At 42.1% G+C, this 17,351-nt stretch overlaps 1 protein-coding gene across 1 annotated transcript in view; it reads right to left on the minus strand.

Annotated features, from left to right (window-relative positions):
* LOC140736202 (E3 ubiquitin-protein ligase Itchy-like) overlaps nucleotides 1–17,351 on the minus strand; it is a 145,943-nt gene that overhangs the window by 10,817 nt on the left and 117,775 nt on the right. The window contains exons 22-23 of the mRNA XM_073062112.1: nucleotides 12,297–12,401; nucleotides 11,688–11,784 (exon numbers count right to left, since the gene is read on the minus strand). Of these exons, the coding sequence (XP_072918213.1) occupies nucleotides 11,688–11,784; nucleotides 12,297–12,401 (202 nt within the window). The remainder of the gene's footprint in view (nucleotides 1–11,687; nucleotides 11,785–12,296; nucleotides 12,402–17,351) is intronic.

Below are 17,351 nucleotides of genomic sequence, written 5' to 3' on the forward strand. Positions count from 1 at the left end.
GCCAGAGTCACCTTAGATACAGATACTGCTGTGCTTAGCAGCATCTTTTGGACATACAGTCAGGAACAGCTTCTTCCTCTCTGCCATCCGATTTCTGAATGGCCATTGAACTCATGAATACTACCTCACTACTTCTTTCATTTTTATTTTTGCATTACTTACTTCATTTAAATTTAATATATATGCTTACTGTAATTCATTTTTCTCCAATATTATGTATTGCAATGTACTGCTGCCACAAAGTCAACAAATTTCACAACATTTGCCAGTGATATTAAACCTGATTCTGATTCCAATGTATTTTTATTTATAGTTTTAAAAAAATGTTGTTCTTTATATAAAAAAATGTTGTTCTTTATATTACTGGGTTTTTTATGATGAATCAGATTCAGGAAAACAATTACTTTATTCTCCTTTACTCTTATTTACTGTATATTGGAAAAGATACTGAACAATCTGTTTTGCACTATTTTTAATCTACTTAATATACATATATACTTACTGTAATTGACCTATTTATTTTTCTTTCTTTATTATCATGTATTGCATTGAACTGCTGCTGCCAAGTTAACATATTTCACGACACATGCCGGTGATAATAAACTAGATGCTGATACTCTGACGATCTTGTCTTATGAAATGCCTTTAGAGAGAGGACATGTGAAAGGTGATACAGCCCAATGGAAAAGCATGGAAATCTGTGTTTCCCGCTTTACCCAGATCTATATTCTATTCAACTTTCATTCAGCAGGAACCAAAGCTGCCTAAGTTTCCCTTCCTCCACTTTCGCCTTGTGAAAGAAAGTGATAGACAAGCTTGTGAAAATTAATCCAGAGGCAGTTACAAAGTAATGAACACACAGACATGCAAATGAGAAAGGGCATGAAGCCAAAAGTTTAATGTTTGCGTCTGTTTGGCACAATTTAAGAATAATTTGTGCTATTTAAGAGCTCACACACTGAGTGTATATATTATTCTGCTGCTAAGCACTTGATTGCTCTTCTCATGTGACAAGTTTAATACTTTCTTCTTCAACACTGACGATCACTCATTGAGAAAAAGGCTCTTAGATAATGGAAATCTGTTCAAACAGTGAATGGTGAATACTGTATTTCAAAGCTCATAAACATTAAGTTGCCCTTGATTCCATAACAGATAATAGTGCCATTAGTATCTTGTCCTGTTTGACAGAACTGATGCTGTTTGGAAAGAATTGAAGACACATGCTCGGTTCATGTTAATCAACTTATCGGGATTGAAAGGCTTGTCATATGAGGAGCATTTGATGGCTCTGGGCCTGTACTCACTGGAATTCAGAAGAATGAGTGGTGATCTCACTGAAACCTATCGAATGCTGAAAGGTCTCAAAAGAGTGGATTTGGAGAGATTGTTCCTATGGTGGGGAGTCTAAAACTAGGGGGCACAGCCTCAGGATAGAGAGGGGTCCTTTTAGAACAGAGATGAGGAGCAAGTTCTTTAGCCAGAGAGGGGTGAAGTTGTGGAAATCGTTGCCACAGGCAGCTGTGGAGGCCAAGTCACTTGGTATATTTAAGGCAGAAGTTGATAAATTCTTGATTAGTCAGGGCATGAAGGGATATGCGGAGAAGGCAGGAGATTGGGGCTGAGAGGGAAAATGGATCAGCCATGATGAAATGGCGGAGCAGACTTGGAGCTGAATGGCTTAATTCTGCTCCTGCATCTTATGGTCTTAGAGATCCCAAAATGACTGCTTACAGACAAATTTTATATATGCGTAACAAGGACATTACTTTAGAATCGAGATGAGGAGGAATTCATTGTGAATCTGTAGAATTCAATGTACAGATGGCTGTGGAGGCCAAGACACTGGGTATATTTAAAGCGGAGGTTGATAGATTCTTGATTAATAAGGCTGTCAAAGGTTATGGGAGAAGGCAGGAGAATGAGGTTAGGAAGGAAATGAGCCGTGATTGAATGGTGGAGATGAGTCAATGGACTGAATAACCTAATCATCCTCCTAATGTCTTGTGGTCTTGTGTATTGCTCCCAGCAAGTTCATTTTGATATCAGGTATTTCTTTTGGATGCAAGCCAATCTTAAAATTAATTAATTTAAGGTAAATTATTCCATTAAAAATGACATGCCATTCTTTGTAAAATAGTCATGACCGATGTTAAGGATATTCACATTATAAATCACTAAAGAGACGTGCCATCATGACACCCAAACTCCAGTCAAAGAGCTGGAAAAACAACTTTCGAGGATGAAATTCCTAATCTGTTGTGTTATTAATGTTAATTTGAATGAGTTAGTTGTTTAATAGAGCCAGGGGGAACAAATTAATATGCTTTCATTAAAATCCACATCGACTGCATTTTTTTTTCCAACGACTCAAAATCTATTCCCAAGGTTAGCAAAAATCAATCAACAGATTCCCCAAACTCTTCTTGCATTTATAGCAGTGTAACCATAACCAAATAACAATTACAGCACGGAAACAGGCCATCTCGGCCCTTCTAGTCTGTGCTGAACGCTTACTCTCACCTAGTCCCACCGACCTGCACTCAGCCCATAACCCTCCATTCCTTTCCTGTCCATATACTTATCCAATTTTTAAAAAATGACAATATTGAACCTGTCTCTACCACTTCTACTGGAAGCTCATTCCACACAGCTACCACTCTCTGAGTAAAGAAGTTCAGTGAAGTGTAGTGTGTAAAATATTTACAAAACCTCTCAACTCAACCCTTGTGACTTAGCAAACATAACCTTAAGTGTAAAGATAACACTGTTCACAGATGTCCAGCACAGCCACAGGACTGTGTGAAACTTTACACTTCATTAGACCATGCTTTTAATTGAATCAAAAGGTAAACGTGTCATATTACCTCCCTCACACTTCTGGGAGATTAACCACAGTTTTATCACCCATGACTCTTGTTCCATAAAACGGTATTTTGTATAACTTCATATCTGGTGTTGAGGAGTCTTTGGACAAGAACGGAAAAAGCTGCAAACACAGCCAACTCCATCATGGGCACTAGCCCCCCAGCATCCAGGACCACTACCAACTCTGGCCGCATGGACTAATTTCATGCAGGGAATGGAGAGAGACTCCTCACCCCGCCCGCCTTGTAGTTTGATGGGACATATGGTGGAAGCACTGTGCATAGACAACTCCATCCATGGAAGTGGAAAGTGTTCCCTCACACTCCTGACTTGCAGATCGATGGGAGGGATGATTGTCAAGATCAGTCAATGACAACCTAATATAGTCATATTCGCAGAACCATACTTGTACAGACTATATTAAAAATTCAACTAAACCTGCTGTAAACATATCCAGCTGGGAATGTTAAATACAGTAAACCTGAAGAGAAATTATACACTTGTCTGTCTCTCTCCCATCTTTAGAAAGCATCCTATGCAGAAGCATCACGGCTTTATACAGCAACTGCTCTGCCTGTGACCATAAAACTAACAGTCCAGCACAGAATAGATAGGCTGAAGGGTCTGTTTCTAAGCTGTAGGGCTCTATGAATCTATCAAGAGTTGTGGATGCAGTTGAACACATCATGGAAACCAGCAACCCCTCCATGGACTGTCTACGTTTCTTGTAAAGGAGCCAAACATAATCAAAGACTTAAGCCACCCTCACCATTCTCTCTTCTACCTCCACATCCAGCAGAAGATACATACCACCAGGCTCAAGGACAGCTTCTATCCCACTGCAGTAAGACTATTAAACAGTCCCCAGCCTTGCACCTTCCTGCCTGTACTTTCTCTGTAACTGCATTGTTATTGTTTTGCCATGTATTGCCTCAATGTTTTGTAATACCTCAACCGAGGTACATTCTCATATGTAAAACACCAATTTAGCAAACTTATCTCTCTCACATTTCCATGTATTTTTCTCTCATGTTCATTGTCATTCTACTGTATACATAGCAAAACGAAGCAGTGTTCCTCTGGCACCAAGGAGCAACACAGAACATATTTCACAAACAGCACATAAAAGATTCACTTCCATTGTTGCCCCTTTGCAAGGCTGTTTTAAGAATATCGGCACTGGAGCTGAAATCAGCGTTCTAAATTAACAATTTTTACGATGTTAATCTGCTGTTGATGTGAATGAAGCCAGTGCGTCCTAGTGGTGCTTCACTGTCCCTGCTCTTCACATTAAATTCCAGCAGGTGGTGCCACTTGGCTATCAGTCATTCCCAAACGACATCATGATTGCGACTCTGCTAGCAACTACCACTCCCTCAGTAGGACTTTACCGTCACTCCACATCTTATAGAACACAGAACACCACAGCACCGTGCAGACCCTTCAGCCCACAGTGCTGTGTCGACCCTTTAACCTACTCTAAAATCAATCTAACCCTTCCCTCCCACAAAGCCCTCCAGTTTTCTTTCACCCAGGTTTCTAAACTTTCTTACTGAGAACTATGGCTCCCCGGATATTTAGTCCTGTTAACCAAAGACCAAAGCGGAAGTGCCAGAAGTTCACAGTACTGTCAAAGTAGAGAGACCATACTATCATGACTTTGACACGGCAGATCTGTACTTAAGCACGTTCCTTAATTTCTCCTATATGCGTGGATGCTTTGGAGAGGGTGCAGAAGAGGTTCACCGGGATGTTGCTTGGATTAAAGGAAACAAGCTACAAGGAGAGGCACTGATTGGATAGCATGCCTTATGAGGACAGGTTGAGCAAGCTGGGGCTTTTCTTTTTGGAGCAAAGGAGGGTCAGACGTGACTTCATAGAAGTGTATAAGATGATAAAAAGCATAAAGAGTGCCCTTTCCCAGGATGGAAATGGTTAATACAAGGGGGCATAAAGATAATATGCCTGGCATGAAGTATGGGGTGGGGGGGGGGGTATCAAAGACTTTTTTTAAAACACAGAGAGTGATGACACATGCCGCAAGGGGTGGTGGTAGAGGCAGATACATTAGGGACATATAAGAGACTTTTAGATAAGAACACTGATGCTAGAAGAATATATGTGACGTGGGAGGGAAGGGTTTGACTAAACTTGAAACAAGTTAAAGGGTCAGCACAACTTTATAGGCTGAAAAGGCCGCACTGAGTTGTAGTATTCTATATTCTATGTTCAAATTGTCCTGACTCCTAACATCTAGAGTGACACACACAAAATGCTGGAGGAACTCAGCAAGTCAGGCAGCATCTATGGTAATGAAAAAACAGTCGAGTTATTGGGCTGAGACCCTTCTTCATGACGAAAATCTATTGCAAATCTATTCTTAAAATGAAACTTGTGGCATACATGGTTAAACAGGAGTTCTGAAATTTATGTAAAAATCTTTTCATGCTCACAGTGACCATCGTCAGCTTTGGGACAGAATGCTATGGGTACCACACTAAGTGATGTGACTGGAATACAATTCAATGCTCACCTGCTCTCTCCCCATCACGCTTCTAACACCAAAAGAAAGATGGGGCGAGGGTCAGATGTGAAGTTGGAGCAGGGCCAAGTATGTGTACAAACCAGACTTTGTAGCAGAGCCAGATGTGCAGATAGAGTACAGCCAGGTGTGCAAATGGAAACAGAGCAATACGTGCAGCTAGGAGTGATGGCAGGGGTGGAGCAATGCCCTGATCCTGTGGAAAACAGCCTTGAAGTGCAGTGCACAGAACAGCCTGAGTGGGTCTTATTAAAGAACTTGCCAGAGTGGAAAGATATATTTGTCAAATGATTTTGGCCAACCTAAGTCTAACAGACAAGGATGGTCTTTCTGCCAAATGAGCAAATACAAAATCAACCTTCCAGCTAATACTTGATAAGAATGCACAGAAAGTAGCAGTGTCTGAAATGGCACAATGATGGATAGAAATGTGGTGAACTACTCAGATATGGCAAAGAATACTGAACCAATATTATCTCTATTTGATTGCACAGCTCCCCTTGAATGAGAGCTTACAATAATGAACTGAAGATGGTACCTGAAACATCACGTTTCACTGCTTCCATAAGGAAGTCTATTTCGCTTGTGTGGGTAAATTTTGCCTTTGCGTGAACTTCTGCGCTCACTTACTGAAAGACAAGGACCTAACAAAAGACTGCTTCAAAAGGAAAGGACAACTTATAGGAAGCACTGCTTTGCAGACAGCACAATAATGAGAAGACACAAGCCCTCCTACAAAACAAACCTGCTTAATTGTAATCATTAATCTTATTTTACAGATTGTTAATCTTGTGATAATTGGCAGGACATTTATTTTAGTGATACTGATGAAAGGTTTGTATTTAAATCAACAACTTCACTAACTGCAGGCACAGAATGGAGCAGTAGGGGTTGGGGGTCTGCCTCCCAGCTTTTCACAATTTACAGTCTGTATTACACCAAGGGAAAAATGGTAACCTTATGTAAAAATATCAAGCTCACGTTTATTGTCATCTGACTGTACACACGTACAACCAAATGAAATAATGTTCCTCCGGACCAGAGTACATCCACAAAACATAAATTACACACTGCACATAAAACAAAATATTACTGCAAATAAGTTAATAAAATATAATTCGAAGTGCATGTAGTGCGCAGCACAGGTAAAGAAGATGCCTAAGATGGAGAAGATGGCGGCGCGACCTCTCTGGAAATTGATATCTGTTCCGTGTTAAGTAGGGATCCGTGCACAATCCCGATTTGATGGAGGCAGACGTGAGAGCGTGGAGGATCATCTGGAGAAACTTCTGAAATGCCCGCTTTGCTGCTGCTGCTACTGTGCGATCCAGAATCTCCGGAGGAGAAGGCCTCTGAGACCTCGGCTTTGCTTGTTTCGGCGGCCGGGACGAGGTCGAAGGCGCTCGGCAGAGGATGGCGCTCGGGAGGCTGTATCGGAGGGGCTGGTCAGAGGCTCGAAGTTTTCGGACGGACTCAGAATATGCTGTCGTCGGGTACTTCCGAGGCATTAATTGTGAGCGCCTGGAAGTTTATGGCAGGGAGAGTTTCTCCCTTTTGCTGCCTGATATGGGGACTATTGGAGGCGATCGGGACTATTGAGACTTTTTTTAAAACCGTGCCCATGGTCTGCATTTATCGAATTACAGTATTGTTTTGCACTGCTGTAACTATATGCTATAATTATGTGGTTTTGTCAGAGTGGGTCTTGGTTTGTCCTTTTTTTAAATTTTGTGATCTCACTCTGGAGGAACATTGTATCATTTCTTAATGCATGCATGCATTTCTAAATGACATTAATTGAGGACTGAGTGTCCTCATAATCTAAAGAACAGTAGTAAAGTGTTCTAGTGACAAGATCTCGGTCCTCACTTTGATAAGGGATGGGCTGGATTCCTTTGGAACCTTGAGTCAATCTGCTGTTAATTATTTGGAGAAAATTAAGTATTTATTGAACACAGGTAAACATACAGTAAACAGCTCACTGACCTAGTGATGAGATCTAGGTGGTGACAGAGTATTCATTAGTCTCACAGCCTGACAGAAGAAGCTATTACCCAATCTGGGAGTACTAGTCCCATCATTAATAGCGACTCTGCCTGCATCACATACACCACATATGCATATCACGTGACCAGGAGGATGAACTGGCCAAAGGTTGCTACCTAAGCAGATGGTTCAATACACACATTGAATTTCAGACCTCACCGTCAGTGATGTACAACTTTCACTTGATCCCAGTCTGACTCTCACAGCTCTGCTTCATACCTCAAAGAACATGTTCAGGACAGAGAAGAATCAAAACACCCTAATGAACAGCTTAGTGACTTTTTTTAGGGACATCTTCAGATTGCTTTTCTAAATTGATACTTATTTAGTGCCAAAGCCAAGTCCATATTGTAATAAATGAGTCTTAGCACAGTTAATAATCAAAAGAACATTACATTTAAACAATGCCTTTCATAACCTCAGCTCATCCCATAAATTTCACAGCAGATTTCCCCATTCTGGTTCACCTCTGATCCCTTCTCTTCTCTTTCCCATCACCTCTTTCGGTACTCTCCTCTTTTTCTTACTTCTTATCAACCACTGTCCTACTCTATAAGATTCCTCCTTCTTCAGCCCTCATCGTTTTCACCTATCACCACCCATCTTCTTAACTCATCCCGTCACACCCACCCCACCTTCCCTTTCATTTAGTCTCACAATCACCTGCCAGCTTGCTCTCCTTCCCCTCCTCCACCTTTGTATTCTGGCTCTGCCCACTTCCGTTCCAGTTGTGATAAGGGTTTCGGCTTGACACAACAACAATTTATTTCCCTCCATAGATGCTGCCTGATCTGCTGAGTTCTTCCAGCATTTGGTGTGTGCTGCTCAAGATTTCTGGCCTCTTGTGTTTATCATAGCAAATTAAGTATTTTGAAGTTACAGTTGTAATGCAAATAGTATGGCAGCAATGTTCAGCAGGCACCCACGAACTGCATGTCACTGAGTCAAATTTTACATGTTACTTAGCTAAATTTCTCTTAACTCCTGGCAGCTGGTTCCAATTGCTCACCACCCTCTTGAGTGAAGAAGTTCCCACCACGTTCCCCTTAAATGTTTCCCCCTTAACCCAACCTCTGAACAAAAAGCCTGCTTGCAATGATCCTAGCCACAAAGTTAGTTAACCAGGTATCCAGCATCTTGAATGATGCTGTTTGAGGTATAAATATTAGCCAGGTCATCAAATATAACTTGCCTGCTTCTCTTTATTATGGTTTCATAATCTTCCATGAGAGGACAAAAAGGGTCTCATTTATAACAGCATAAACACAGGAGAGTACCTCTAACTTCGCAGCATTTCCTGCAGAGCTACCCTGAAAGACAGTTTTAGTGTTCAGGAATGGGACAGGGAACTCAAAACCTTCCATCTCAAAAGTGAGGCCACTCCCTGAACTGACAAAAAGATCACTGTCTCAGCTGCCTGTTCAGTCTTAGACCTAAAGCTGATATTAATTTGATACACGTGTCATCATGGTTAAGTGATGAGGTCTCACAGCACTATGAACTCAATCTTCATCCTTTGGGTGCTCTCAGTATGGATTTTGTACATTCTCCCTGCGACCGTATAGACTTCCCTCCCACAACGTCCTGGCTAACCGCACAACATCTAGACTGCCTAACATCTCCTTTGGTAGAGATGTATCTCCACCACACCACATGGCAAATAACAAACAGAGTGGTTGACACTTGGATCTCTCTGCTAAAGTATGCAGTGGAATAAGATACAATCACTATGTTTAAGAGACATTTAGATAGGCATTTAAGTAGTCAAAACATAGAAGCAGATAGATCTTATGTGGGTAAATGGGCAAAAAGATCATTATAGACAGACTGAAGGGCCCATTTCTATTCTCTCTGACTTTGACAATTACTTTATTTTGACCATTTGTTAAAGGACTATAAACTGTCCCATGTCTTTAGAGGAGATTGATAGGTTCTTGATTGGTCAGGGTGTCAAAGCTTATGTGGAGGAGGCAGGTAGGAGGAGATGAGATAGATAGATAGATACTTTATTCATCCCCATGGGGAAATTCAACTTTTTTTTTCCAATGTCCCATACACTTGTTGTAGCAAAACTAATTACATACAATACTTAACTCAGTAAAAAATATGATATGCATCTAAATCACTATCTCAAAAAGCATTAATAATAGCTTTTAAAAAGTTCTTAAGTCCTGGCGGTTGAATTGTAAAGCCTAATGGCATTGGGGAGTATTGACCTCTTCATCCTGTCTGAGGAGCATTGCATCGATAGTAACCTGTCGCTGAAACTGCTTCTCTGTCTCTGGATGGTGCTATGTAGAGGATGTTCAGAGTTTTCCATAATTGACCGTAGCCTACTCAGCGCCCTTCGCTCAGCTACCGATGTTAAACTCTCCAGTACTTTGCCCACGACAGAGCCCGCCTTCCTTACCAGCTTATTAAGACGTGAGGCGTCCCTCTTCTTAATGCTTCCTCCCCAACACGCCACCACAAAGAAGAGGGCGCTCTCCACAACTGACCTATAGAACATCTTCAGCATCTCACTACAGACATTGAATGACGCCAACCTTCTAAGGAAGTACAGTCGACTCTGTGCCTTCCTGCACAAGGCATCTGTGTTGGCAGTCCAGTCTAGCTTCTCGTCTAACTGTACTCCCAGATACTTGTAGGTCTTAACCTGCTCCACACATTCTCCATTAATGATCACTGGCTCCATATGAGGCCTAGATCTCCTAAAGTGCATTGCTAGATCAGTCATGATCTTATTGAATGGCAGAGTAGGTTTGACTGGCCAGATGGCCGACTCCTGCTCCTAGTTCTAATGTACTCTGGAAGCTAGCACTGAACTTCCTTCTGTCTCATTACAACATGTTGCCAAATATTGACTTCCTCCGGTTTCATTACAATATATTGCCAAATGCCTCAGACTCCCGAAAGACTTATGGCTGCGGAGAGGGCTGTTTACGTGGTACCATCCTGCTCATTAAAATTCCTCAGTGGACAGCCAGAGTGGGCTGGTTTGATGGGTTAAGTCATTCAAACCGGATTGACACCTGAGACCCGTGAGTGGAGATAAAAGTGAGGACTGGGGTGACACCCCTCAGACGCACCAGGAGACACACTAGTGAGCATCAGAAACCCACGAGAAAGTGTGGGGCATCGGAGACCGAACGGATCGGTCAATTTCACTCACAGTGGTTATAGCAAGGCCGGTGGGGGCTTGTGTGTGTGTCCACCCTTGCCTGGGTGACGAGTCCACCACGGAAGAACGGTCTAGCTAAAGGACAGAGGGGTCATACTTGAATGGCCACAAAGACACATCGACGGATCAAGATCGTAAAGGAAAGTTTGCAAGACAATAGCTGTCACTGTTTGATAGTCCTCTCTCTCTCCCTCTCCAACAATTACAACACATCGACCAACAACTACCTCAGCCTGCATGAACTGAACTGAACTTTATATTTCCATGTGACAATTCATTATCCCCTAGACATCGATAGAGCTTGCTTATTATTGAATATTATTATACCCACACTTTTAGGTTTAGTATTGCTAACGTGTATTATCTGTATATTTGCATTGATATTGTTTTGTATATTTTTACTAATAAACACTGTTGAAAATAGTACCACCAGACTCCAACGGATACTTCTGTCTTTGCTGGTAAGACACCCAGTTACGGGGTACGTAACACAGGAAACTTGATTTTCAACCTTTTATGCAATTTGTTGTGTACATGCTGCTGCTGCCAAGAGCCAGTTTTCATGGCGTTTAAACCCCATGTTTGAATGCTTGTGGCAATTAACTTGAAGGATTTAAAAGAATAATTTTTTTTGCTGAGAATGAGTGTCACGAGCAAAGGCAAACTTATTGCCCATTTACCTCTCATGAACTGCAGGCAAGCCAAAACCCTGGAAGCTCTGCAGCCCACTGAAAATCTCTAACAATACTACTAAAGTAGCAGTTCCAGGAGTTAGACACCAGCAACAAGTGAAGGGACGGCAATTTATTTCCAAGTTTGGATGGTGTAGGATTGAAGTGATGTTAAAGTTTAGTACTCCAACAAGTCAATTAAATTTACCAAATCCAAGAAAATGACTGCATAATGTAACAGAACACTCCTTCCAATTATGCAACATTTTAAAACCAGACATTATAAACATTCTTAAAATGGGTCCACAAACTAAATAAGCAACCAAAATGTTTAAATTCCTGTTTACAATCACCCATTCCTTTCTTTAACACTACTTACCCATGAGATCAGCAAAACCACCAACTGGCAAGCGGCATGTCCCAGTGACAAACTGCAGCAGACGCATTCGTTTCTCATTGTCCATTTCCTTCACAACCTAAGAAAACAGGGTTACTGAGTTGAGACAGATTATTTACTTAAGCAGTGCATGCAGGCCTCTTGACCATATTTAAAGCCAGCCAATCCTCCCAGTCTGTTCTTTGCTCCTGCCTATTAGAATTTCAGAATTTTACCTAGACCACAATTCTACTCACAATAATGCCAAACTGTATGGCAGTAAGCTTGCTAAAGGCAAATTAATACTACCCACCATATATCTGATGACCCGATAGACCCCACAGAAGCACTTTATGATGCTGTCCAGATTTCCAAAAGGCATTTGATAGAATTTCAACAGACTTATTCACTAAATAGAAGCACATCAGTTTAACAGATGTCAATACCTTAGTCACATAAATGGCAGAGATTAGTATTGGTTGGGCCAAAGGCCTGTTTCTGAGCTGTATAACTCTAATCTAGATGTCTTAGTGAATCATCTTAAAAAGTCTTAGAACTATCAAGGAACTAACAGTTATGAGAACATGCAAAGAATGCAGAGTTCTTCCATACCTGCCAAAACCATACTATTTGTTTGCTGTTTCTGGTGTAGTTCCGATAAATTGCATTTCTCTGCCAGTCATTCAAATCTATCTCTTGCATTCCACAAAGCAGCACCTGGAAAAAAATTAGAGAATTTTAAAACATCTCATCTCAAAGGAGAACTGTAGTCAAACAACTAGTCCAATGACATTGAAGCTCACCAACACCCCTCAGGGGCTAAAGCAATTCACTATGTCCATAAGACCATAAGATATAGAAGCAGAAGTAGGCCATTTGGCCCATCGAGTCTGCTCCGCCATTCAATCATGGGCTGATCCAATTCTTCCAGTCATCCCCACTCCCCTGCCTTCTCCCCATACCCTTTGATGCCCTGGCTAATCAAGAACCTATCTATCTCTGCCTTAAATGCACCCAATGACTTGGCCTCCACAGCCTCTCGTGGCAATGAATTCCACAGATTTACCACCCTCTGACTAAAGTAATTTCTCTGCATCTCTGTTCTAAATGGACATCCTTCAATCCTGAAGTCGTGCCCTCTTGTCTTAGACTCCCCTACCATGGGAAATAACTTTGCCATATCTAATCTGTTCAGGCCTTCTAACATTCGGAATGTTTCTATAAGATTCCCCCCCCCCCCCTCATTCTCTTGAACAGATGATCGTCATACAGTAACCCTATCATTAATGGAATCATCCTCATGTATCTTTTCTGAACCCTCTCCAATGTCAGTATATCCTTTCTAAAATATGGAGCTCAAAACTGCACACAATGTGCAAGTGTGGTCTCACGAGTGCCTTATATAGCCTCCGCATCACATTCCTGCTCTTATATCCTATACCTCTAGAAATGAATGCCATCATTGCATTCACCTTCTTCACCGACTCAACCCAGAGGTTAAGCTTTAGGGTATCCTGCACAAAGACTCCTAGGTCCCTTTGCATCTTTGCATTTTGAATTCTCTCCCCATCTAAATAACAGTCTGTCTGTTTATTTCTTCCACCAAAGTGCAGGACCATACACTTTCCACCATTGTATTTCATTTGCCACTTCTTTGCCCATTCTCATAAACTATCTAAGTCTCTCTGCAGGCTCTCTGTTTCCTCAACACTACCCACTCCTTCACCTATCTCTGTATCATCAGCAAACTTAGCCACAAATCCATTAATTCCATAGTCCAAATCATTGACATACATCATAAAAAGCAGTGGTCCCAACACCGACCAATGTGGAACTCCACTGGTAACCGGCAGCCAGTCAGAATAGAATCCCTTTATTCCCACTCTGTTTTCTGGTGATCAGTCAATGCTCCACCCATGCTAGTAACTCCCCTGTAATTCCATGGGCTCTTATCTTGCTAAGCAGCCTCACGTGCGGCGCCTTGTCAAAGGCCTTCTGAAAATCCAAGTACACCACGTCTACTGCATCTCCTTTGTCTACCCTGCTTGCAATTTCCTCAAAAAATTGCAGTAGGTTAGTCAGGCAGGATTTTCCTTTCAGGAAACCATGCTGGCTTTGGCCTATCTTGTCATGAGCCTGCAGGTACTCCGTCATCTCATCCCTAACAATCGATTCCAACAGCTTCTCAACCACTGATGTCAGGCTAACAGGTCTATAGTTTCCTTTCTGCTGCTTCCCACCCTTCTTAAATAGCAGAGTAATATTTGCAATTTTCCAGTCATCTGGTACAATGCCAGCATCTATCAATTCTTGAAAGATCATTAATATCTCCACAATCTCTACAGCTACTTCCTTCAGAACCCGAGGGTGCATTCCATCAGGTCCAGGACAGTTATCCACCCTCAGACTATTAAGCTTCCTGAGCACCTTCTCAGTTGTAATTCTCACTGCACATACTTCACTTCCCTGACACTCTTGAATGTCCAGTATACTGCAGGTATCTTCCACTGTGAAGACTGATTCAAAATACACATTCAGTTCCTCTGCCATCTCTGCGTCTCTCAATACATTACAGGTGGCCCCCGTTTTTCAAAAGTTCGCTTTATGACAGCTCGCTGTTACGAAAGACCTACATTAGTATCGGTTTTCGCTAACCAAAGAGGATTTTCGCTTTTACGGAAAAAAGACACCCGCTTTATACATGTGTTTACCCCAAGAAAGACTACCATGACCGTGAAGCCTTGTGTGGGGAGTTGTGTGCGTATCCGTGTACATGCGTAGGCGTGTATGTGCCGATTATTTCCCTCCAAATCAATTTTGTCTGGCTGTCTTCCCGATTTGGTAAGTGAAACTACACCGTACATACAAGATTTCTACTTTATATAGGCTGTATATTTATCATATCATTCCTGCTTTTACTATATGTTAGTGTTATTTTAGGTTTTATGTGCTATTTGGTTTGATTTGGTAGGTTATTTTTTGGGACTGGGAACGCTCAAAAATTTTCCCATATAAATTAATGGTAATTGCTTCTTCGCTTTACGACATTTCGGCTTACAAACGGTTTCGCAGGAACACTCTACCTTTGGATAGCGGGGGAACCTGTATCTCCAGCGTCATTTTCTATTGGTCCTTTATCTACCCTCAGCTCTCTTTTACCCTTTACATACTTGAAAAAGCTTTTAGTATCTTCTTTGATAATAGTCACCAGCTTCCTTTCATAATTCATCTTTTCCTTCCTAGTTTCCTTCTGCAAGTTTATAAGAGCTTCCCAATAGCTCTCTTTTGCTTTTACTTTGGCTTTGACTTCACTTGTCAGCCACGGTAGGGTCCTTCTTCCATTTGAAAATTTCTTCCTATTTGGAATATATCTGCCTTGCACTTCCCTCATTTTTTGCAGAAACTCAAGCCATTGCTGCTCTGCTGTCCTTCCTGCTAGTGTTCCTTTCCAGTCAACTTAGGCCAGTTTCCCTCTCATGCCATTCTTATTTCCTTTATTCCACTGAAATAACGACACATTGGAAGTTAGTTTCTCCTTTTCAAATTTCAAAGTGAACTGGATCATATTGTAATCACTTCTTCCTACAGGTTCCTTAACCTTAAGCTCCCTTATCGCCTCCGGATCATTGCACAGCACTTAATCCAGTATAGCTGATCCCCCAGTGGGCTCAATAACAAGCGGTTCTAAAAAGCCATCCCTTACACATTCTACAAATTCCCTCTCAAGGTCCAGTACTGGCCTGGCTTTCCTAATCCACTTTCATGTAAAAATCCCCAATGATTATCATGACATTGCCTTTCTGACACGACGTTTTCTATCTTCTGCCGTAATTTGTAATCCACATCCCGACTGCTGTTTGGAGGCCCATATACAACTGCCATTAGGGTTCTTTTACCCTTGCCATTTCTTAACTCAACCCATAGAGACTCTACACCTTCTGATCCTATGTCATCCCTTTCAAATGATTTAATATTATTTCCTATACACAAGGCCACACCACCCCCTCTGCCTACTAGCCTATCTTTCCGATACATCGTATATCCTTGGATGTTCAGCTCCCAATGGCAGCCATCCTTTAGCCAATTTCAGAGATGGCCACAATGTCATACTTGCCAATCTGTAGCTGAATTTCAAGATCGCCCATTTATTTCTTATGCTGCATGCATTCAAATACAACACTTTCAGTCCAGTATTTTTTGCTTTCTGTTTTAACTGCACTACACCTCTATTGCCCTGTAGTTTATCCCACTGGTTGTGAATATGCCTCATCTCCTGCCTGTCCTTTCTGTCATCTCTGTTGCACGCCATCTCTGATTTATTTCTGTTTTCCCCTTCCTCAGCCCTGTCACTCCTGTTCCCACCCCCCTGCCAAATTAGTTTAAACCCTCCCTAACAGCTCTATTGAACCTGCCTGCTACGATATTGGACCCCTTTGGGTTCAGGTGTAACCCGTCCTTTTTGTACAGGTCATACCTCCCCCAGAAGAAGCCCCAATGATCCAGGAACTCGAAGCCCTGCCCCCTATACCAGTCTCTCGGCCTGCATTAATATGCCCGATCATGCTATTCTTACGCTCATTAGCACGTGGTACAGGCAGCAATCCAGAGACAACTACCCTGGAGGTCCTGCTTTTCAGCTTCCTACTCAACTCTCTGAATTCTCTCTTCAGGACCTCCTCCCTTTTTTAAAATCTATGTCATTGGTACCAATGCGTACCAAGACTTCAGGCTTTTCACCCTCTCCCTTCAGAATATGGCAGGAGTGAAGGTAGGACCGATTAGAGATAAAAGTGGGAAGATGTGCCTGGAGGCTGTAGAAGTGAGTGAGGTCCTCAATGAATACTTCTCTTCGGTATTCACCGCTGAGAGGGAACTTGATGACGGTGAGGACAATATGAGTGAGGTTGATGTTCTGGAACATGTTGATATTAAGGGAGAGGAGGTGTTGGAGTTGTTAAAATACATTAGGACGGATAAGTCCCCGGGGCCTGACGGAATATTCCCCAGGCTGCTCCACGAGGCAAGGGAAGAGATTGCTGAACCTCTGGCTAGGATCTTTATGTCCTCGTTGTCCACGGGAATGGTACCGGAGGATTGGAGGGAGGCGAATGTTGTCCCCTTGTTCAAAAAAGGTGGTAGGGATAGTCCAGGTAATTACAGACCAGTGAGCCTTATGTCTGTGGTGGGAAAGCTGTTGGAAAAGATTCTTAGAGATAGGATCTATGGGCATTTAGAGAATCATGCTCTGATCAGGGACAGTCAGTATGGCTTTATGAAGGGCAGATTGTGCCTAACAGGCCTGATAGAGTTCTTTGAGTAGGTGACCAGGCATATAGATGAGGGTAGTGCAGTGGATGTGATCTACGTGGATTTTAGTAAGGCATTTGACAAGGTTCCACATGGTAGGCTTATTCAGAAAGTCAGAAAGCATGGGATCCAGGGAAGTTTGGCCAGGTGGATACATAATTGGCTTGCCTGCAGAAGGCAGGGGGTCATGGTGGAGGGAGTACATTCAGATTGGAGGGTTGTGACTAGTGGTGTCCCAAAAGGATCTGTTCTGGGACCTCTACTTTTTGTGATTTTTATTAACGACCTGGATGTGGGGGTAGAAGGGTGGGTTGGCAAGTTTGCAGACGACACAAAGGTTGATGGTGTTGTAGATAGTGT

Source organism: Hemitrygon akajei, chromosome 11, assembly GCF_048418815.1.
Source record: "Hemitrygon akajei chromosome 11, sHemAka1.3, whole genome shotgun sequence".
Lineage (NCBI taxonomy): Eukaryota > Metazoa > Chordata > Chondrichthyes > Myliobatiformes > Dasyatidae > Hemitrygon > Hemitrygon akajei.